The following is a 24,537-nucleotide window of genomic DNA, read 5'->3' as shown; positions in this document are numbered from 1 at the left end:
TCCACTATGTAAATGCTACATCTGTCAAATGAAAAAGCCATTTAATAAGGAGGAGAACTATAGGAGAAAAGGATGTGATCGTTTGAGAATGTCTACTCTCCAGTGTATGATGATGAATCCCTATCTTTCACTCTGCAAACTGTCTCACTTTGCAGGCTGAAAAGGGGCAATCTGAAATGACATACCCTTTCTATCAAGGATATTCTTTGATCCTAAACCAAAATTGTCATAGATGAAGTTTAGTCAAAAGTGTGATGATTTTTTTTTTTTTTAATTTATATTTTGAATGTCAGTCTTGGTATTTTAAATAATTCTCAGTTGTGTCTCCATTTTCTTGGGGCGGGAGGCAGGGACTGTAAGTCTGTGTAAAGAGGATTAGCTACAGGTAGGTAAAAATAATGACTAGTTATGTTTTAAGTTTTTATTTGTCCATTGAAAAAAGAAAAATTAACCTTTAATTAAATTAAATTTCTGTCCGAACCCTAATCTGCATTAAATTAGGGTATGATATCTCCATCCTAGTCACCTAGAAAGACATCTCTGTTTTAAATTGCCACCCATGTCTGTTTTTGTGGACCACGTTCATTATTGATAGTCTTTTGCTGGTTTCCCATTGTTTCTGTTTTGAATTGTATAATTCATGCTTTTGTTGTTGTTTTAACAGTATGCATCTACTGTATAGAAAACAGTTTACATTGTCCTGTTTTTGCAATTGCTCAAAGGATTTTTCTCCCATGACTGAATATTGTATTTAAAAAAGAGAGAGAAATCAAGTTAGAGGAAGAAATTCACATTTTTTTGGTATCTTGTAAAACTTTCTGAACAGTTATTTGTGTATATAATACAGATGTTCTTCGAGTACTTGCTCATGTCCTTTCAGAATTAGGTGTGTGCACGCCAAATGCACCGGTGCTGGACATTTTTCCCCTAGTGGTATCCGTAGGGACGGCTCTAGCATCCTCTGCAGTGGCATGTGTATGCACTCGTATATAGGGTGTTGTTGGCCCCCTCCCTCTCAGTTCCTTCTTACCACCCATAATGGTGCTGGAACACCCTCTTGGTCCTGCCAGCTTCAGTATTCCTAGTGGTTCTTTGTTTTATAGTTGTTGTTTCAGTGTTTATTACTTAATAGTTAAGTTTACCCAGGGTTGGGGCATTCCCCTGTTTTTAAATCCTGTTCTTTGTGCAAGAAGCCTGTGCCATTGAGCAACCTGCACCAGAGTTCTTTGAAGCCCACCTTCACAAGAAGTGTAAGATCCACAAAGGGTTTCAGGTTTTGCCCTCGAACCAAGAAGGACCGGGACATTAGGCTCAAGGCCCTTCTCATGGAATTGGCACTTAGAACAGTGTTGGAGCCACGACTGGACTCGGCACCCAATACAGCGGCATCGACTAGAAGTGCTCCTCCGGTGTCAGTGCCCACACAGCTCTGTTTGACATCGCTGGCACCAAAAAAAGGAAGGTGTGTTCCAAGAAGGAGCCGAGGTCGGCTAAGAAGAGTTCGGGCACAGTGGGGAAAGCTGATTTGGCCCCGAGAATGCTTCCACCCGCAAGGATGTCGAGCCCGGCTTCGGTGCCACTGCCAACTCCTGGGAGTGGCAGAGGCCCGTGACATTTACTGATCTATTCTACACCTGAGGCCTTTCAGGCAATGAAGGACCTGTTGGCCCCACTGGTGCCACCTACACTGCAGGAGGTTAAGGTCAGGGCACCGAGGCTCAGATACCAAGGCCAGTCAAAGGGGAAGTCGGCGCTGGTTCCACCACAGCCTCTCCCTTTCTCACTGGCTTCACAGCGGTCACCAGAATCTCGGCACCACTCCCCGGCAGCACATCGGCATGGGTCGGGGTCAAATCCTCTGTAACCGGGGACCAGGTGCCAGTCACCAGAACATCAATACCGGTCATAAGAATGCTGGCGTAGATCTCCGGAACGCCGGCACTCCCTGAGTCCCCAGCACTACTTCGTGAGCTCCCGCAGGGAATCTCCAGAGCCTTGTCACCATGAAAGTCCCTATAAGAAGCCTGAGGACACAACGTGGTCAAGGCATGAACAGCGCTCGGGCTCTCAGCACCACTCCCCATTACCAGAACCCAGATGCTCAAGAAGCGGTACAGAGAAGCACGCGGCATCGGCGCCTCCTTGGTCACTAGCTTTTTGCTCTTCAGAGTCGAGAGAAGGGGTGGTCCTCCCCCTGAAAGGGCAAGCCCCCAAGCAACCCACTGGGTTTTCTATGCCACCACAAATCGGAGGTTGGCCGCAAGGACAATGGCCAAGTCCCTGGCAATATTGGAACCCCTGAGGGTTCCCTCAGACCATGATGCCATATGCTCAGTCATCTGCAAGTGCCTCGGTACTGCAGACATCTGAGGGCCTGGCCGCGGCACTGGAGGCAACTATCAAGTCGGACCGGGAAGATTCTTTTTCAGCCAGCCCCTTGGTAACCATTCCAATTAGGGAGGAAGATCCAGCTCCCCCCTCATATTCCTGCCTCCTCATCCTCCTCACCCTGGGTCCCTCTCACGCTGCCCCTCTGGACAATTACAGGGCGCACAAAGACCTGTTAAACTGGGTAGTGGCTAACTTGAGCCTCAAAATAGAGGAGCTTACCAAGCCAGTGGATGAACTCTTTGGAGTCCTGGCATCTGTGGTGCCCTCCAGAGTAGCCCTCGCAGTGCACGATGGGGTGCTGAAACTTGCCACAGCATTGTGGCAGATCCCGGCCTCCCTGCCCCCCACATCTAAGAGGGCAGCGAAGAAATATGTGCCTGCCAAGGGGTTTGAATACTTGTACACGCACCCATCCCTGGGTTCGCTATTCGTGGTGGTGACTAAGCATAACAGGTAGGGACAAATGAGCTCTACGCCCAAGAATAAAGAGGCAAAAAAATTAGATTTATGTGGCCGCAAGGTGTATACAACAGCGAGCCTACAGCTGAGGGTGTCAAATGAACGGGCACTCTTGGGCCATTACCACTATAATATCTGCCAGTCACTGGAGAAGTTCACTAGCTCCTTCCCACAGTCCTCAGAAGTTTGAAGCAGCCCTGGAAGAGAGGAAGGCAGTAGCCAGAGTTTCCCTGCAGGCAGTATCGGATGCAGCAGACTTGGTGGTGTGGACAGTGGCTTCAGCGGTGTTGATAAGGAGGGCATCATGGCTACAATCGTCTGGTCTTTCAACAGAGGTCCAGCAATCCATCCAGGACTTCCCATTTGATGGTACCGCTCTCTTTGCAAACCAGACTGACTCAGGCTTCAGGGGCTGAAATATTTGAGGGCCATTCTGAGGTCGTTGGGCCTCTATACCCCGTCTTCATCCAAGAGACACTTCAGGCCCTCTCATCAGCAGCGGTTCAGGTGTCGTGTCTCCTCCTGTAGGGCTCCGTCCGGGCCTAAGAACTATAAGCGCAGTTGAAGCAATTCGCCAGCCTCGACCTCGAGATCAGGGCCGAGCCACCATCCCTCAAAGGGAAAGTGAGGCTTTTGAAGGTGTGCCTGAGAGCAGCCTACCAGACTCCAGTCAGGATCCACATTCCCGATTATTTTCTTCCTGCCTAGCATCTTTCCTCCCCACTGTGGACCGCTGGGTTCTAAACACAGTGGCTTTTGGCTATACCCTCCAGTTTCTTTCGCTTCCACCTTCCCTCCCCGTCCCTCTCCAGGGATCCCTCTCATAAGCAGCTACTCGTTCAGGAGGTGCAGTCCCTGCTGTGTGTGGGAGCGGTGGAAGAAGTCCCTCAAGCATTGAAAGGAAGGAGCTTTTACTCCCATAACTTTCTGATTCCAAAAGCCACAGGAGGGCTGAGGCCCATCCTAGACCTGCGGGCTTTGAATAAATTCCTCAAAAAACTAAAATTCTGTATTGTCACTCCTGGCAGTTATCATTCCCTGACGGACAACACAGCTACCATGTATTATATGAACAGGCAAGGGGGAGGGGCCAGATCTTCAACGCTTGTTGCGAGGCCCTGCGTTTCTGGGAGTTCTGCATGAGCCACAACATCCATCTGGAAGCTGTTCACCTATCTGCTCTGAAAAATACTCTGGGAGATCGCCTGAGTAAGACCTTTTGCTTTCACCATGAGTGGTCCCTCCACCAGGAGGTAGGCGACAGCATTTTCCAGAGGTGGGGAGCTCCCCAAGTAGACCTGCTTGCTACCAGGGAGAACAGAAAGAGCTCCCAAAACTGCTCTGTCCTGGGATCAGAGGATGCCTCCCTGTCGGATGCTTTTCTCCTGTCATGGACGAGCAGTCTTTTGTATACTTTTCCCCTGATAACTCTCATACACAGAGTCCTCGTGAAGATCAAGAAGGACAGAGCGCAGGTCCTCCTGATAGCCACGGCATGGTGCAGGCAGCATTGGTTTGGGATGCTGTCAGGACTCTCGATGGCCAGAGCATGGTCGCTCCCACTGAGACGGGACCTTCTCTCTCAAGACCAAGGTTGGTTGCTGCACCTGGATCTGACCACTCTGCCCCTGACCGCGTGGATGCTTCGTGGTTGAGCAGGGATGAGTACCACTGCTCACCCAGGTTCAGAGGATCCTGTTGGAGAGCAGGAAGCCATCCTCCAGGGCATCTTATTTAGCCAAATGGAAACACTTTATCTGCTGGGCGACGGCTCAAAATGTCTCACCAATGAAATCTGCTATTCAGATAATTCTGGACTATCTGCTTCATCTGAAGTCTGAGGGTTTGGCCTTCTTGTCTATCAAGGTGCACCTGGCGGTGATTTCGTCCTTTCACCCTCCTATCCAAGACAGGCTGGTTTTCTCCCGTGGGATGGTGTCCAGATTCCTCCAGGACCTGGAGGGACTTTTTCCGCTAATATGAGACCCGGTCCCTCAGTGGGATCTAAACCACGTCTTCTCATGACTTATGGCACTGCCATTTGAGCCATTGGCTTCTTGTTCCCTCGCACATCTCTCCTGGAAAGTGGCATTCCTGGTGGCAATCACCTCGGCACGGAGGGTCTCTGAGCTAAATGCCCTGACCTCAGAGCTGCCATACACGTTTTTTGTCAAGGACAAGGTGCAGCTTCGTCCTCACCCATCCTTTCTGCCAAAGGTCATTTCCCACTTCCATGTCAATCAGGAAATGTTCCCGGCGGTGTTCTTTCCGACGCCCCACAAATCCAATGAGGAGAGGCCTCTTCACTCTCTCAATGTGAGGAGGGCATTGGCTTTTTACATCGATAGGACCAGACCCTTCTGCTGCTCCACACAGCTCTTCATTGCGATCACCGATCAGATGAAGGGATGTCTGGTGTCATCTCAGCGGATTTCCTCCTGGATTACGGCCTGTATTCGGACCTGCTATGAGCAAGCAGGAATCACGCCTCGGTTTCCTTGTCTGCCCACTCCACAAGGGCACAGGTGTCTTCACTGGCCTTCCTAGCATGTGTACCCATTCAGGATATCTGTAAAGCCGCTATGTGGTGCTCGATACACACGTTTACATCCCACTATGCTATCACAGCAAGCGTGGGACGACGCTGGTTTGGCAGAGTGGTGCTGCAATCATCACGTCTATGAACTCCTGCCCGCCTCCGGAGGCACTGCTGGTAAGTCACCTAATTCTGAATGGACATGAGCAAGTAGTCGAAGAAGAAAGAACAATTACTTACCTCGTAACTGTTGTTCTTCGAGATGTGTTGCTCATGTACATTCACAACCCACCCTCCTTCCCCTCTGTCGGAGTTCTGGCAAGAAGGAACTGAGAGGGAGGGGGGCCGGCAGCACCCTATATACAAGCACATACGCGCACCACTGCAGAGGGCTCTAGAGCTGGCCCTACGGATACCATTAGGGGAAAAATTCCTGGCACCGATGCATGCGACACGCAAGCACCTAATTCTGAATGGACATGAGCAACACATCTCGAAGAACAGCAGTTACGAGGTAAGTAACCGTTCTTTTCAAGACTCTCAAATCCAAAAGGGGGCTTTCTAATCAGTTTCTTGTTGCATTATATGCTTCCATTATGTTTTTTTGAAAGGGAATCACAAAAGAGAGTGCTGTGCTTGTCAGTGCTCCTTTATGATGTATAAGGTCAGCCTCAAGCTTTTTAAAATTTCTACATGTGAGTTTTTATGTTAGTAATACCCGGTCATGAATTCCTCTGTCATGGAGGACTGGAGTTGAGATAGTGATGACAGTCTTCCAGCTAAAAGAGGGAAATCAGGGCCTAGTACTCCTATTCCTTTTAGCTGAGATTCTCTACTGTGCCTCTCATCCCAGGAGTTGCTGGCTAAAGTGGCTTCAAGCCCCCTTTGTGCCTTCTCAGTTCTGGGGTACTTCATGCTCCCCAGCACAATTTAGAAAGCCCTGGTGTGGGTCGGGGGCTGTTCAAATTACAGCAGCATGTCCGGGCTGCCTATGCGCTGCAGCACTGCCTGGAATCTGTAGAGTTGCAGTGCCACCCCTGATGTGCCCTTCTTAACCCTGGCATGCCTCTTATGCCAGTGTTTGCAAGGGGGTTCTCAGAAGGCAGACTCATAGCTGTCTGCCTCAGCCTTGATCATCCTGTGGCTGGATCTGAAGCCTTAAGTGCCAATTTACACTGCACTAACCCTTCCCCCTGGCATAAAAAGTCCAGAGAAGGAGCAAGGATTCCATCCTGTTTTTCTAGTTCTTTTGTATAAAAACAAAACTGTATAGGGTTGGGGGAAACCTGAGATCAACTTTATTCCTTGTAAAAGAGCAGTAGAGAGAAAAAATACTGTTCCACTTTGCAGTTTCTCTTTAAATCTGGATGTTGCTTAGCAACATCTAATAAATTGTTGCAATATCTGTGGGGCTTTTGTGCACCAGTACCACAGATGTTATTTGCTCCTTAGCCCAACTACTGTAAATAATACAAACTTTTTTCAAAAACATTATACATTATATGTAAAGACTGCACTTCGAGCAGTAACTAATTACAGAAAATACCATTCTGAGCACCATTCTTTTTTTTTGCCATGTTGCTAATTCAGACTAATACTCTATGAAAGTATGCTTTATTCAGGGTCCTTACCCAGTTCATAATAAAATCTTAGATAGCTTCCGTCTCTGAAGGCATAATCTTTTCTCTGTTGGAATAGCGCTTCACATTTTTTTCTTGCAGTCTATATTAGTTGCATTACTTCAATCCCCTGATATAAATATTGTAGGATTTACAGGAGTACTACTGTCTAAGATCGATAGTTTTGAGAATTGCCTATATACACTTTAATTTTAAAAAATTGCTAGTGTATTAAGCACAATGTTAAGCCTCAATAGACAAGTGTGACCGTGATTGCTGGAGGGCTGTACTGAGAATGCTCAATCAGGGCAAACTGCAAAGAATAAGGCAGATGATCCCCAAAACTGGTGGCTTATTCTTATAATTGGATTCACCAAGCCAGTAACAAAACAGCTGCTGTCTTACCTTACTGGTTACCAAGAAGCTAAAATACAGTTCCCTTTAAGCAATCCAGCCTTTGGCTCCCATCCAGACAGCAATTCTATATAGTGAGGATTAGTTAAAATCTTATTCACCATATATAAAGTTTTACCAATCCCAAGAGATCGGACACAATATCAACCAGGTCAATGAATATTTCAGATCTTACCCAAATACACGCTTTCAACCAATTCTAATTAACTTAGGCCAGGTCTACATTTACCTGAGAATTTGGCGGCAGTCAACGGGAGTTACTCAAGCTACGCAGAGTAGTTTGCGTAATTCCCGTTGATTTCTTCCGTTGTGCGCAGCTTTTTCACTACGCTGCGCCAATAGGAAACGCGTTCCCATCGACGCAACGCTATGCCACTTGAGGGGGTGGTTTTAGTGTGTTGACTTCCTGATCGATTGAGCAGATCTTTACTGACCGCTCAGTCAATCCAGAAAGATCGATCTGATGGCAGTGAATTTGCCGCCATCAGTGTATACATAGCCTAAATGATTTATTAAAAAAAAGGGGGGGGAAGAGAGTTACTGGGGTTAAAAGATCATTATACATACAGATATGAATAAAGTTCTTAGGTCAGTTTCATAGTAGAGATGATGAGCTGATGATTTGTAAAAGTCCTTCTAGAATTAATTCAGTAGGCTATAGTCCAATAGGCAGTCCGTGTGCAGAGATTGTTCAAATTCTTCCATGAGAATTTGCAGGGATAATCCGTGGTCAAACTGGAAACCTCAATCCTTAAGGCTTGAACTTCTCCTAACAAAGTTTGAGCAGATCTGAGATAAAACAGGATTAGGCCTGAAGCTTCCTTTTTAGTTCTCTAGCAGGCTATGATAGGCTCTTGATAGCAGACATCACAGCAGGCATTCCTTGGATAAATAATAGGTAATGCAAATTGTTGCTTTGAAGTAAATCCCTATTTCCTAGGCACACACCAGTAACTAGCTGCATTCATTGACATAAGGCAATTAATCATTCATGCAGTTCACAGGTAGTTTTACTATGTGGAGTCACAAATTTCAAAGAGAAATTAAGACAATAATATTATTTCACCACTAGTTCCATCTAAATGTTAATATTCCTTTTTGATCTCTGAATCAATAGAATATAGTAATGAAACACTATGGACAAGAACAGAAGCTAATTAAATCTCATTGTTCAACTTCTAACAAGATATAAGTAAACATAGACCAATACAATTAGTATCTACTTCTGATTCTCTGTCAATACAGGCCTACATTTCAAAGAGTCTGATCTGTTAACATGGCTTTGAGAACTTTCTACAAGGAATGGCCCTGATTACCATTTCAGTACTTTTCTAATATGTCCTTAAAGGTTGATTTTCAGGCCATGCAGCCTGCTGGTCATTTAACCCTCACTGGCTCAGTGTCACAACAAGTTTTTAATGTTTTTAATCTAGGGAATATTAAATTTAAATCTCTATCTTTCCAAATACATTTTGCTTTTAAAACCATTTAGCAGACTTTAAAAAGTACTATCAGTGAGAGCAGTCAGGGGCCTTGTCTAACTCTCTAGCTGCCTTTGGGTCTTTTTCCTGTGTTGTAAATGTGAAATAGTGACATAGGTAGTCCTATGTCTGTTTCAGTAAGCCAGTCAATCTTGTTTTCAAATTGTTCTACATTTGACCATGCATGTCCAATGAGTTATTTTACTAGGGGGAAAAGTTATGGTGTTTAAAATAAGTTTTAGCTTTTCTGTACACTAGTAAGTACAATAGTGATTTAATTCTAGTTTATATCTTTAAATAGTTCTTTATCCTTTTCACTTAGGAACATCTGTATTTAGAAACTAACTTTGGAGGTTCTTTGTATCCCTTGGGCTTTGAGTTGAAAATTATTTAGTCAGCATTTCTACTACAAATCCTTGTTTTCAGGGAGTACAACTTATCATTTGGCTGTACAAAAAACAACAGGGTAATAATATTTGACATAGAAAGGCTTAACTCATGAGCATTTTCTCCCCTTAAATATTGAAAGGGGGGAAAATCAGGATCTTTAGGAAGTGAGCAGATGAAATTCAAATGATTCATACTTTGTTTGGCACTCCACTGATGATGTTAGGCCCAGCTTTTCAGAACTGCATGCATGTAATTTATACATGTAATTACTGTGACTGTGTGCAGTTGTAGTACTGTAATGTAGACTTCTTTTTTTTGGTGGTGGTGGTGCAGTTCTAAAAATATGGGCCTTTGATCATAAACTATATTTTTCAAGGCATTACTTTTTAAAAATATTAAAATAAATCACGAGAAAACCAGCTACTGTGCAAACACTTTTAAAATGAAGAGTTGTATGGTTTTTTTGCCCCTCCTATAGACTTGGGACCAGATTGTTAGTTAGCTGTAAATTGCATAGAATTGTAGTTGAATTGTATTTGCATAGACGTTTGCAGAGCTGTCAGTTCACTACAACTGGGGATCTAGTCTTTAGTGTGTAGGCCTGGCAGCAACTTTGTCTAAATGGCCGTACTAGATTAAAATCAGTTGTAAAATGTCTTTTAATATATTTATAGAATAAATTAGTGGCTTTAACTGATTAAAGATTAGAGCAGAGGAAATTAACACAAAATAAAATTGTTTAATGTTTGACTTGACACAAGCCAATAAAATTAAATTGATTGTTAATGTCCCAATATGCTTAGGAATTGCAGGTATCTCAGATGAATATGATTTGAGATTCTATACCATGTAAGCGGCTATACCTAGGATTTGTACAAGTCAAAGACAGTATGTCAGCTTTAACTATAGCTCAGTGTGGTGGTTTTACAAGCTACATGTTACTTAGCTTGGTGTCCTTTGGTCTTTCCCTCCCGTCTCCAACCCCTGTATACTTTTAATCAAATTGACATGGCATGTTTCCACAATATTTTAGAATTTGTGTGAACTGTTTTCTCTTTCTGGTTTAATATTTCCAAATAACCCATTTCATTCCAACCCAAACCACCATCTGGTCTTTCTGATCTTGTAACCATGGGAACAATTTAAATGTTAGTGTTGTCTGTCTATACTATTTATTGTAATAGGCTTCACCTGTGTTGTATTTTTTTCTTTACTTCTGCATACAGGCTGGTTTAGCAGGAGCCCCAGCCCGAGCTGTGTCAGCTGTAAAGAATATGAACCTTCCAGAGATCCCAAGAAATATTAATATTGGTGACATCAGTATAAAAGTGCCAAATCTGCCCTCTTTTAAATAAAATGGCTACTCCAGGTAAAATCAAGGAAAAATGTAATAGAGGTCTACCAAACAAAGAAATGTCTAACTTTTGCTATCTGGATAAAAAGTAAAGGTACTGCATAGAAATTCTGTGTAAAATCAGTATGTGAAGTTGAATGTTGCTTTTGTCTTGCGCAATGATTTTAAAGGAAATGGATAAATTCCTGTGTGATTTCTAAATTACATTCCTATGCCCTTATAAGGCATATCACTGTCTTGGCTGCTGCAGTATTTTGGGAAAGTATTTAAGATATCCTTTACTTTATATAACCTATAATGTTGAGGGGTTTTTTGTATATCCACTAAGGTCTGTAATTAGTGCAGTATTCCTTAGCTACTTCTGCTGTTTGTCACGATTATTTAAGATCCAAGTGCATATGTTGCATGAAAACATTAAACTTTTTTTTTTTTTTTTTTGTTTAAATAAAATCATAATGAACTGGATTTCTAAACACGTTTGTCTGAAATCTGCTCTTAGCAATAAATCCTTTGTTTCCTATTTGAATAAAGTGCGTGTGTGTGTGTTAAAAAAAATTGTATTAAACAATGTTAATGTATTATTTTGATGTCCAATGTTGAAAGAATTATACTAAAATATTGTGTGAATATTCTGGAAAGCTGAACTTCACACAAAGGTTATTCAGGATTGTTTCGAAGAAGAAATTTGCCTTTATTAAAAATGGGTAGAAATGTGTAGACTTCAGTTACAGAAATGTTTTCAAAAGTGGTGCTGGTGGAGGTGAGAGAGAGAGAGAGAGAGGAGGGGGGATGTCATCTAAATTCTGAAAATCTTTTCATGTTGACCTACATGTACTGATAATAAATGATGGTGACAAAGTGGGTTGTGCTTCTGGAAAGGTCATACTGTTGTGCGAGAGGGGGAAGAGAAGAAAGTCATGGGAGAAGTGGGCAGCCGGGGACACAGGGTCCAGGAATGGGTTGCTCTTTAGGGGAGAAAAAAGGCGAACTATAGCAACTATATAAATTGGGCAGCCAAAAAGGGATATCATGCTGGTGTTCTTCTGGCATGGAGGGCTATGGTGTGGTGGGAAGGAAGTTGGTTAAAAAGACCTGGCAGGCAGGATGAACTACTTGTTAAAGAGAATCAGGGAAGGGAAAATATCCAGCCCAAAGACTGTTTATTAGGTTCAAGAACTAATGATTTAGCCTCAAGTCACATTTTTGAAAGGACCAAGGTTTCAAATGTTAGACTTCCATGAGTTGAAATGTAAAGTGTAACTATCAGCAATTCAGCATCTCTCTCGTTTGAAACAGAGTAATAGTGGAAATTGTAACCAATTAGAGTATTTTAGAAATGTGTTTAGCACTTAAACTATTATAATGATATGTTCACTGTCTGAGTTAAATTCAGCTGTACCTGCAAACAGCTTTTATTCACTCACGTCTTGAAGAGCCAGAGTTTGATGCTCATATTTGCTATCAAAAGTATGTATCTGTGAAATTTCAAATTTCTTTCTGCATCATTGTCTGCAAAGGCCAGATGTAATGTTTCTAGTGTAGTGTGCTTGCTTCTGCCATGAGATTCCAAACAGCTGTAAATATAACAACTTTAGTAGTTTGGAAATAGAGAAATAGCATGCTAATTAAATCTGCATGTCAAATGTGGGGGGAGAAGGGTTGAATTAGATATGTAGACAGAGATATAAAACAAAAAGATCAAGATAAGTTAGAAATATGACTAGGAAATAACACAATGAGATTCAGCTACAAAAATGCAGGCTCATATACAACTGGGATATAATAATCAAAAACATATTCAAATTGGCATGAGATACTTGGAAAACAGTAATGTTTTAAAGGCCTGTGGGTTATAATAGACAGGAAATTGGTATGCTTTTGAGTTTGCAAAGTGATAGGGTAGCCTCCCCTTCCCCCCCCCAAAAAAAAAAAAAAAAAAGAAAAGAAAAAAACCAACCCAAAGCAAACTGTGGGGCAGATTATGAGCTGGTGTAAATTGTCATAGCTCCAGTGGAAGGAGGGAGAGGGCCATTAGAGCTATGACAATTTTACATCAGCTAAGGATCTGCCTCTTTGGCTTTGGGCTGGGTACGCAGCTGCATCGCATCATGGATCACAGAAGTAAAAGTTCTGCTCTGCATAGTCCAGGTGAGACTGTGTCTAGAATAAGGCATTTAAGGAAAAACTGCAAAGAATGGGGAAAATACCCACTGTCAGAAGGTGCACTGTCACAGGCATGCCACATGTTTTGTCTTATTACTGTTAAGCATTGGGCCAACGTTTAGCATTTTGCTGACTAATGACCAAAGTGTTGCATTTGTTTTGTTCAGTGTTTTTGAGCACAGGGCCAGTGAGAATATTTACTGGTTGTTTTTTTGTTGTTGTGTCCCTAAATTCATAGTAGTACCTTACATTTCCTTTACATTAACTTGACTGAATCTGTTTTTTTAAAGTACCTATGTTTCAGGGCCAAAATCAAATCTCTGCTTCCATGGATTCAGAAGTTCCACAGACACTGGGACAAGGGCCATTCTTGTGTGCAACTGTATTGGGCTGAGTGATGGGGGTGCTGTGCGGCTTAGTTCAGGACTGGATCATAGGTGTCCTGTGGTAGGGATGGGTTCAGGTCTCGGGTTCCACCATCATGGAGATCCTCCTATCTTTAGACCCACATTGCGCATTGGAGGTTGCAGACCCTAACTGTGCTGGAGACAGTCTGGCCTGGCTACCTGGGGTGGATTCTGATCAAAGGATCTTAGCAGTAGTGCTTGTGAAACACTGAGTGATTTGTTTATCATATGGATTCACTGATCCTTCCCTGTTGAAACACAAGCACTTCTGGGGTCTGTCACCTATCCTCCTTTGTAAACATAAGATAAAGAATTCAGGGTGTATTTCAGTATTGTGTACATATCCTATTCTGTAGCTAACTTATTACTGTCATCTCATGGAGTCTGTGCTTGCATTTATACCGATTTCTGCTTCCCATTGATAGGCAGAGTGAGTAGCAATGCCCTTAATGAATGTTGCCTAACACGCTTCATTATAGGCTTCTATTTTCAGTTGCTTATAACATTGCTCGAATTTAGGCAGTTGAGGTGGAACTTTCCATGTTTTTATTTTTATTGGTATTATGGAAGTTCCTAGGGACTAGCTGAGAACAGGGCTGCACTGTGCTAGGCAGTGTACAAATAGAGTAATGCAGTTCCTGCCCAAAAGAGCTTAAAGTCTTAATAGACAAGATAGACACGGGGTAGGGAAAATGGCTAGAACGGAGCAGCAGAATGAACAGAGGAGTGATTTGCAAATGTCGTGTTATTGCCATGATTGAAAAAAAAAAAAAAAAACCTCTGCTATTGGGTCTTGTTAGGGGAGGGGATTAACAAAGTTGACAGACAAAGCAAGGGACAGAAGGGAGAGTATAAGGAGGATATAGGCAGGGTTAAAAAGGGAGGGGGAAGGATGGAGGGGGAGTGCACTGATGGAGTGAGGTTGAGGTGCAATGGGGCAGGCCAGTCAGCACAAGGGAGAGAATGGCCAGATTCAAACTGTAGATAGCAGTCTGATGACATCAGCCTTTGACAGTAACTGCCGAGGCTTGTCTTTATTCCTGCGACTTGAGTTTCTCTTGCACCAAGGCTGTGTCCTTCCTCTAATCTCTGCCTCAAAATGAATTTTTTTTTTCTGGAACGTTTCAGTGAAAATGGTTCAGCCATCTCTGAGTGTGAGCTTAGGGAAGAGTAGGTAGTAAAACTTTTCTCCTCAACTGTTTCTCTGAAAACATCTAGAGACTCCATGCTTTGGCCCAAAAACAATCCTGAAGCAGGGAGGTAGGTGCCTTTTACTGTCCCAGTGAAAATCCATCCAGATCTGGTCGAATTGCAAACCTCTGAAAAGCACATTATGTATGTAGAACTTTGCTGTAAAAATGTCTGAAGATTCCATCTGCATTGAGCATGCTCCCAGGTGCTACTCAGCCTCCTACAGGATAGACAGAGACAAAAGTAGAGCAGGAGTAACAGCACCCCTGCCCGTCTCCAGCCTCACTCCCTTTGGCCTAGGGGAAGGTGCCCTCAGAGCTAGAAGGAGACCTTCCATAGACTGGTGTTATTTATGGGCACTTCACCTCCTTCGCACGTCTACCTCTGGAGACAAAAAATGCCATTCTACAAATCTCACTCGGAGATTGTACAAGACATAATTTTAAAGGGATTGGGGGAGGCATGTTCCCCTAGCATTCGGCCTGAGAGTGACAGTGCCTCCACCCCAGCTGCTTCCTGCCTGTGAGTGATGGGGAGGGGCATTCGAAGCTGCTTTGTGCAGTAGTGCTCTGAAGACTCTCCTCATGCCCCTGCTTACCACTGATCCGCTCTCAGGCCATGCCTGCACTACAGAGTTAAGTTGAATCAAGCTAAGCTGACAATCATAAACTGCTGCTATTACATCGCTTGGGCATGTTCACACAACACTTCTTGGAACTGTGGGTGGAGCTCGCCCAGTCCTGTGGCAAGGACACCAGATTCTCGGTAGAGAATCGTGTGGTGATCGCTGTGTAGAAGCTGACTGTCACCTGCTACCAGTCAGTCACGAATCAGTTTGGAGTTGGGAAGTCCACCAGTGGGTTGCAGTCATGCAAGTGTGCAAGGTATTAATCGTAGCATCCTGCTGTGAAGGATTGTGACTCTGGGCAAGGTGCAGGTAATAGTGGATGGCTTTGAGGCAATGGGATTCCTTAACTGGGGGGTGATAGATGACAGGCATATCCCAATTTTGGCCCCAGACCATCTTGCGATGGTAGAAAGGGCCACTTCTCTATGATATTGGAGGTGCTGGTGGATTACAGTGGTGGTTTCACTGATATCAATGTGTGGTGGTCAGGGAAGGTGTGAGATGCACGCATCTTCAGGAACACTGGCCTGTATAGAAAACTGCAAGCAGGGACTTACATTCCAGACCAGAAGATTCCAATAGGGGATGTTGAAATGCCCGTAATGATCCTGGGAGACCGAGCCTACCCCTTACTCCCGTGGGTCATGAAGCCTTACTCCGGAAACCTTGACAGTAGCAAGGAGCACTTCAACAACAGGCTCAGCAGGTGCAGAAGACCATTGAATGTACATTTGGCAGATTCAAGGGTCTCTGGTGCTGCCTTTTTGGCAGGTTAGACCTCAATGAGGATAATATTCCTATGGTCATAGCAGCCTGAATAACATCTGTGAAGCTAAGGGCGAAAAGTTTCCACAGGGGTAGAGCATGGAGGCGGATTGCCTGGTGGCTGATTTTGAGCTGCCAGATACCAGGGCTATTCGAAGAACTCAACGGGGCTATTCGAATCAGGGAGGCTTTGAAGCAACATTTTGACAACAAGCCCCAGTAATGTGTCTTTCTGTTATGCATTCAGCCAGGCTTTGTTTACTTGCTGCCTGGAATGACCTTTCTAATGATTGCTGCCTGAGCGTGAATTGTAGTCTTCAAATGAGCCAATTACCACTCTGGACGAATTCCAGCAGCAACCACCGTGTGTGGGACAAAAATAAAGATTCATTTTCTTTCTGTGAGTAAATGTTTATTAAATAGCAATACACAGATCTCAGTTTCTTATGAGGGACGTGACACTGAGGTGTGCTCGCTGATAGCTGTCATTATGCAGCCTGTCCCTCAGGGTGAAGTGAAAGGGGTTCTGCGCCTGGCCAGGAACATGCAAGGAATGTGTGTGGGGAGTTTGGGGAGGGCATAGAATGCAGTTCTGCGTGGACTGCAGGGAGAGGCGAGCATGTATGTGTTGTGACTGCAGCGCAGTCAGGGACCTCAGCATCTCTGTTTGATCCTCCATCAGTTTTATCATCCGCTCCTGGCCTTGTTTCCTCTTCTGGCTATCCATTTTTAATTATTCGTTTGTCTCTCTCCAAGCGCTGTGATCGTAATCTGCTGCATCGGATTGCAGCACTTCCCTAAACATGTCCTCCTTACTCCTCCGTCTCCCGATAAGAATTTGCCTCCTTATCTGATGGAGGGCTGTGCGAGGGGTTCCCCTCCAGGCCACACCTGCAGAAGCACAAGAAACAATAAACAGAGTCATCTCCCTTGGCAAGCACACAGCTTGATGAGTACCCTAAACATGGTGAATTTGGCCTGTGGGGGAAGGGCCAAGATGAGCCAAAGTCTGGCTGGCTTCCAGAGGGGATCTCTACGAGAGGCTATTGTAAATTCTGGTACCATTTTCCACCGGTAGGGGTGATTGAAGCTGATATCTCACTCCTGAAGGTAACTGAGGATGCAAGGCATACATGTGGCTTCAGAGCGGGTCTGTTTGCTGCTTGCCGGTGTGCCGCTTTGGTTACTGCAGAAGTAATTGCCACTTTGCATGGCAAAGTTTCCTACAGTGGAGGAAGGGAAAAATTACTGGCACAGTGCTGAAGTTATAGTACCAAAACCACTAAGAAAGTAATGATTAGGCTTCCCCAGGGAGCGATGGTCATACGCTGCATCCAACTTCTACAAATGCAGAGAGCAGAGACAGTACAAGGGGTGTGGAAAAAGAGGAATCAGTAACTGATTAACTTCCGTTTTTTTTCTGTAGTCAAGCTTCCTGACCTTTCCGATAAAGAAAGGCTTGCTTGTCCTGCCATCCTATTTTCTGTAGCAGATAACTTTTAATCAAATAAATCTAAGGACAAATGCAGAGTCCTGCACTTAGGATGGAAGATTCCCATGCATTGCTACAGACTGGGCAGCGACGGGCTAAGCAGCAGTTCTGCAGAAAAGGAACTGGGAGTTACAGTGGACAAGAAGCTGGATATGAGTGAACTGTGCCCTTATTGCCAAGAATGCTAACAGCATATTAGGCAGCATTAGTAGGAGGAGCATTGCCAGCAGATCGAGGGAAGTGATTATTCCCTTCTATTCAGCACTGGTGTGGCTGCATTTGGAGTATTGTGTCCAGTTTTGGGGCCCCCGCTACAGGAAGGATGTGGACAAATTGGAGAGAGTCCAGTGGAGGGCAACAAAAATGATGAGGGGGCTGAAGCACATGACTTATGAGGAGAGGGTGAGGGAACTGGGCTTATTTAGTCTGCTGAAAAGAATGAGGGGGGATTTGATAGCAGCCTTTGACTGAAAGGGGGTTCCAAAGAGGATGGAGCTAGGCTGTTCTCAGTGGCAGATGACAGAACAAGGAGCAATGGTCTCAAGTTGCAGTGGGGGAGGTCTAGGTTGGATATTAGGAAAAGTTTTTCACTAGGAGGGTGGTGAAGCACTGGAATGGGTTACCTAGGGAGGTGGTGGAATCTCCATCCTTAGAGGTTTTAAAGAGGTTGACAAAGTCTGGCTGGGATGATTTAGTTGGGGTTGGTCCTGCTTTGAGCAGGGGATTGGACTAGATGACCTCCTGAGGTCCCTTCCAACCCTAATCTTCTATGATGATTCTATGAATTGAAGAGCAGGGTTCCAGCCTTGCTGAGTTTATAGCTGATTTCTGCAAATAAAAACAAAACAAATTAATATGCTTAATCATTTATAGAACATGTGCTTCTTTGTTTCTGTTTCTAGCAGTGCATGAATTATTTGAAAGCAAAATGAATTAGGCTCCAAAACCTGCTTTCTTTAGGCAGATCTTTTATTATGCTAACCAATAGGTTACCATAAATACATCCCAGAGCTTCAGTTCTTAAAGATTTTACATTAAGGGAGACCAGGTGCTGAGAGACCATTGGTTTGGGAATAGTTATAATATAATAATAATATAATATATAATAGCTAAATGGATGCCCTTTGGGACATAGATTATGTCTTCATCTGCATTTGGAATCTAGTAAAACTATGTGGAGCCTGATTCCTCAGGCTTCTAAAGTCTGTGGATCTTGTGTACACTAGATTTAACCATCTTTGCGAGAGCTTTCTGGAAACAGAGCAGCAAAAGCGTAGACAACCATTAGGCCTAGCACCCCAAGATAAAACCTCACTAAGCCTTCTGTCTTGAGCCTTGTAGGTCCATTGTCAGGATGAGATTTCAGGACATGATACGAAGTAGAAAGCTAGATTAAAGACTTTGAGGAATCTAAGCTGGTGCCTATGAAAGTTAGAGCCTGAGCCGGCACCGAGGCAGATTTCTCTTTATTTTCAAATGGGAGATTTGAAGAGGCAGCAAGTCTCCTGCAGGGTATGAACTGCACCACTGTGCTGCTGTGAGTCAGCCGTGCAGGTACAGATCTGCAGGTCCTGATGATGCAAGTGTGTCACAACCACAGATAGCACTTGAGTGGATAAGCTGGGGGCTGCTGCCTGTCTGAAGGGTAGTATTTTGTACAGGTATTGATAATTGCCCAGCATGAAACTCAGGTATTTTCTGTGCATTTAAGTATTGATTTCCCTTTAGAATCTGTTAAATTTGTAGAACTCTAGGAATAGAAAAATACCAGGAATTAAATCCGCTTTCTCAATCAGGCTCTGACACTACTTCTGTGGCTTCCCTTTTCAATATGGACAAGGCTTCTTCTCACAACAGTTTCTGGTGAGAAGGATCTTTTGACCAGAGTGAGCTATGACAAAATTATTACTTCCTGAGCTGCATCAGCTTGTCTTTTTGAGACGTTTCCAAATAGAGCTTATAGATACAATCTTTGACTGAAATGGCCTTCCTCCTGCCCATAACCAGCAGTTATAATTCCTGCTAGAAGTGGGGCAGTTAGCAGGGCAAGAAAATAACCTAACCCCACAGTTTTACAAGGTGGGCTTTTTTTCACTGGATATGGCCGTGTGGGAAGGGCCCCAGGTCATCCAAACATAAGAAGAAAATTTATGGAAACTTTAGATTTTTTTTTTAAGATTATCAACCAGTTATCCAATCTGGTGAAGAAATGAAGTTCTGTAAGTAGTTACTACTCTTGCAGAACAAGGGAGGAGATTGGTTCTGTGGCTGCTCCAGTAGACACCGTTGGAACGTTGTGTTTCAGAACACATGCATGTGCCAACTGCTATTCAAAAATGGTGCTACGGTTATGTGTCTAGACACCCAGCACTGCCAGGGGCCTCCGTGGCAGCAGTGGCACAAATTTTGATATTGGACGTGTTCCTGGTGAACAGAGATACAAGGTTTCCCTTGTTTGCCTTTACCATGATATTCCTTGCAAAATGTTGGACAAAGTGACCACATTTTAGAAAAATCATTAAATGGCCAATAAAACCCAACGTGTCAGTTTAATTTATTAAATCAGACAGATCTCTTAATTCACCAGTGGCTTGCATCAATACATATGATACCACAACTAGATTTAAGTCCGCTGTCAGAATCTTAGGGATGTTGTGCTATATGGCTTTGTTAGTTTATCCAGAAAAAGTAGCACTGAATACCGATGCAGCCAACCCCATCTTCCCCTTCAAAAATCCTTTATGCGATGCATCATGGCTATTGTTGTCTAGGTCTTTATATGGCAACAGAGATCTCAGTCTAAGCCTGAACAAAGTACAAATGAAAATGAGTTTGTTGGTCTTGTCCTAGTCTCAACCCGTCTAAAACATTTGGCATAACTCAGCACCGTCTCTGTGCAATCCATTAGGTGTATAACACCACTGCTTTACCATTGTTATTAGAGAGGCAAAAACCAATCTCCCATATCCTGAATGGGTTCCCCAACATAGCTGTCATTTCAGCTATGCCTGCATTGTAACTGCAGGCATTTCCTAAAGAGTTTAAGCAGACACTAGACTTCAATGCTGACACATGACTATTGTTTTGTATGTAGTGCATTGAAGTGGGAGTGCTGAGATCTGGATTCTGTCCTTGCATCTTTCATTGACTTACTATGCGACTGTGGGAAAGTCAGTTAACCCACTGTTTCTCAGCCTTTTAAGTAGCAAGTATCCCTAACTTCTGAAAATTTCAATAAGTACCCCAACACTCAATTTTCCACTCTGAGAAATACAATCTTTTTCCCTTTTACCTCTGGACGACTGTATTTCTCGTAAAGCAGGAGAGTTCTGAGTTCTGCAGCTCTGTGTGGCTGTGGCAGATCACAAAACCCCCTGCTGTTTCTCCCCTCCTCCCCTTCCTCCATATAGGGGCAAAGGTCAGTGCCAGCCAATCACTGTGGCCTGACGGCGGGGTCACGTGGTGTTCTCCTCACACAGGCGGGAACTTGTGAGGTCTGAGCAGGCATGAATGGCCCACCAGAGTGGATAGCAGCGCTCCCTATGGCCATCCCTAGGGGGATGCGGGCCTGGGGCAAATCACACTGTGTGGGCCCCTCTTAAGATTTTTATACAGGTAAAATCTGGGGCTGTCATAGTTGTCAATTTCACCAGCTAGAGCTAGAGCAGTGAAATTGACAGGTAAGCCTGCGGTAGAGCCCAGCTCCAGGACTGGGCAAGCTGCTGGGCTCTCCGCCTGGCTTTCTGGGCACGAGGCTTTGAGCTTGGCAGGGGAGCTGCTGTCTGGCTGCCAGCCCAGGAGGTGGGCGACTGCCACCCAATCTGAGCTGGGGCAGAGGAGGCTTCCGCGCAGTCTGGGACCTGAGGATGTGGGCAGGCGGCATGGAGCTGCTGCCCATCTTCAAGCCAGAGTGTGAGAGGCTGTCTCTTAGCTAAGAGCCAGGGCGTGGGTGGCAGCCACTCAGCTGCGAGCCTAGCTTGAAAGGCACAGGAAGCTGCTACCAGGCTCCTATATGAGAGCTGGGACTGGGCGGGACATGGGCAGCTGCCACCCGGCTTCCCAAAAAGCCAGCGACTGTGCCTGGCGTTCCAAGAAGCTGGCGGCTGCCGCCCAGCTTCCCAGGACTAGGGCTGCTGCTCTCTACCTCCCAGCTAGGAGGTGGGACCGGGTGGGAAGCCAGCAGCTGCTGCCCGCCTTTCCCAGAAACCGGCGGCTGCTGTCTGCCTCCCAGGAGAGGTACAGGGTGGGAAGAGGGCGGGAAGAGGGCGACTGCCACCTGGCTTCCCTAGAAGTCGGCGGCTGCTGCCCGCCTCCCTTCACTGGGTTTTTTGCCGCGTACCTCCTGCCTGTGTCTTGCGTTCCTTGAGGGGTACACGTACCACAGGTTAAGAAACTATGAATTAACCTGTTCACATAATGGGGGTAATGACAATTGCCTGCCTTTGTAAACGACTGTGAGATCTAAAAGCAGTATTATTACTCATTATCATTTTAAGAGATTTGGAGAGACTCCTGGTTTTGTACCAAATGTTACATCAAATGCTTATGGTGGAAGCAGTGGTGGTTTCAAATATCTAGGCTGGCAACTGTTCAAATATCGTATCCATGCTAGGACATTTATTACAGTTCATTTGCTAGCAATGGGAAATAACTCTTGAAAATAAGAAAGCAAAATGGAAAATGGAGTTTCCTCAAATAGCCAAATGAAGATTGGAATAAAGCTATTTCCACTACTTCAGTGGTTTTTTTCTGTAACAAGTTTTGCAACTCAGAGAGTAGTTGTCATTGGTTCACTGTCAAACTGGGATGGTGTATGTAGTGGGGTCTTGCAGGAGTTTGTCCTGGATCCAGTACTATTTAATATTTTCATTTAATGACTTGGATAATGGAGTGGATAATGACAAGCTGGGAAAAATTGCAAGCATTATGGAGGACTGGATTAGAATTCAAAACGACTTTGATAAATTGGAGAATTGGTCTGTAATTAAGATGAAATACAATGAAGATAAGTGCAAAATACTAGGGGAGGAGAAATCATAGGCACAAATACAAAATGAAAAATAGCTGGCTAAATATCGCACTGCTGAGAAGCATTTGGGGACTGTAGTGGATCATAAATTGAATACGAGTCAACAATGCGATGCAGTTGCAAAAAAAAAAAAAAAAAAAAGCAGCTAATACTCCAGGATGAATTAACAGAAGTGTTGTATGTAAGAGAGGGGTGGTAATTGTTCTGCTGCAGTTGGTCATGATGAGGCTTCAGCTGGAGTATTGTGTCTAGTTTGGGGCCACATGCTTTAAGACAAATTGGAGAGAGTCCGAAGGAGAACAACAAAAATGGTAAAAGATTTAGAAGACCTGATTTGTGAAGAAAGATTTAAAAAAAACCAAAAAACTGGGCATGTTTAGTCTTAGAAACGATGACTGAGGGGAGGACTAATAAGACTTTGAATATATTAAAAGCTGTTATAAAGAGGATGGTGACCAATTGTTTTCCATGTCCACCAAGGGTAGGATAAGAAGTAATGGGCATAATCTGCAGCCAGGAAGGTTAGATATTAGGGAAAATGTTCTAAGTAGAAGGATAATTAAGTACTGGAGTAGGTTCCTGAGGGAGGTTATGGAATCCCCGTTCTTAGAGGATTTTACGAACAGGTTAGATGGATAGTTTAGGTATACTCAGTGCTGTAGAATGTCTTAGATGTCCTCTGAAGGTCCCATCCTGCTCTACATTTCTATGATTCTGTATGACAGTAGTTTCAAACTTTTTTCATTTGTGGACCCTTACAAAATTTCAACTGGAGGTGTGGACCCCTTTGGAAATCTTAGACATAGTCTGCAGACCCCCAGGGGTCTATGGACCAAAGGTTGAAAACCACTGTTCTATGGTAATGACAGCCTTTTGCGGACCCCTTAGTCGTAGTCTGTGGACCTTCAGGGGTCCGTGGACCACAGGTTGAAAACCTTTGCTCTATGACCACATCTAGAATATGACATGCTATTTTGGAGGCCTCAGAACCTGACAGCTGTTGATAAACTGGATGCATATCGGGGAAGAGTAAACAAATAGTTAAAGGTCTGGAGGAGTCAGTGTGAGGTTATTGGAAATCTAGAGAATTTTGCAGAACTCTGCACAGTCTTCAACAAAATCAACTAGATTTAGTCTGGGATTTATGTTGGGATTTATGGGATCTTCTCGGTCTGTTTGTGTGGCTTTTTTTTTTTTAATTCTGTTTATGTTCCACTTGATCCTGCTTATAAGACCGAAGCAGAGTCATTCAAAAGTAGTGATTAACGTGAACTGCTGCTGAAACAAGTTTACAGAAACACTGCAAAATATCACACACTGTGCTGCAAGAACCCACCATGATCTGGATGACCCACTGTGAATAACTTTTAAGGATAGTTTCCAAGTGTCTTAGTTATTTAAATGATGCAAAAAAAAAAATTGGGTTTGAAGTGCCTCCAGACTCAATTGTATACTACACTATGCAGTAATTCAATTAATATGTGCCACACCCAAGCCGGCATCATGTAGCTGGAGGTTCTGGAAGAGGAGAGGGGTAGGAAGAGTGAAAAGTAAATGGGTGATATGGAGTGGGGAGGACCAGTGGCAAATTCCCACAGTTACTACAACTCTCCTCCACCCAACCTGTCTCCAGTCTTATAAGATCCCCAGTAAAAAGGGATTACCTCAACTAACCCCCTCCTTGCTTTTATACTTTTCTACACCTCCTTTTGAGATGCTCCCTGACCGTATTCCTGGCTGCTAAACTTTTTCATACCTGCTAGTAACCAAAGCCTCCTAGCCTCTCTCTTACCTGATCAAATAATCCTCCTCTAGTGAACAGCACTCCAACCTTCCTTTATTCTTCCTGTGATAAATGCTCTGATCCCCATCTAGCTGCCATCTGCACACCCAGTAATAAATACCTTCCATCTCACTTCCCTGGGGACATTCAGTTTTTGTCTTTAAAATTTCACACCAGTGGTAGCAAGAGGGGTGGCACTGGCGTGAACAAGATCGTCATGGACTCGGGTGTTTGTAGCATGTGTTGTATACATCTGCTCTATTTGGGTAACGGTAAGCGCTGCAACCAGTGGAGATGCATCAGGTTTAGCAGTGATGCAAACATCATCAGAAAATATAGCTAGTGCAGATGCACTCTAATGACTTACATTTCTGGAGCCAGCAGAAAAGGAGATGGATGCACAGACACAGAGGGAGCTGATCGATATCCAGCTGT

General features: G+C 44.1%; 1 protein-coding gene across 4 annotated transcripts in view; it reads left to right on the top strand.

Annotated features, from left to right (window-relative positions):
- AP3S1 (adaptor related protein complex 3 subunit sigma 1) overlaps positions 1 to 11,109 on the top strand; it is a 57,797-nt gene extending 46,688 nt beyond the window's left edge. For 2 of the 4 annotated variants that reach the window (XM_067568762.1, XM_067568761.1), the window contains one exon: positions 10,517 to 11,109. In XM_067568762.1, the coding sequence (XP_067424863.1) occupies positions 10,517 to 10,645 (129 nt within the window). In that variant the 3' untranslated portion in view covers positions 10,646 to 11,109. The remainder of the gene's footprint in view (positions 1 to 10,516) is intronic. The other 2 variants (XM_067568764.1, XM_067568763.1) reach the window with 1 other exon arrangement.
- Positions 11,110 to 24,537: the final 13,428 nt, after the last annotated feature.

Source organism: Emydura macquarii, unplaced genomic scaffold (genome assembly GCF_026122565.2).
Source record: "Emydura macquarii macquarii isolate MOO-44397 ecotype Brisbane River unplaced genomic scaffold, CSIRO-AGI_Emac_v2 contig_2897, whole genome shotgun sequence".
In the NCBI taxonomy this organism is placed as follows: domain Eukaryota; kingdom Metazoa; phylum Chordata; order Testudines; family Chelidae; genus Emydura; species Emydura macquarii.
Note: the sequence above shows the minus strand (reverse complement) of the source record. Positions and strands in the feature narration are given on the sequence as shown.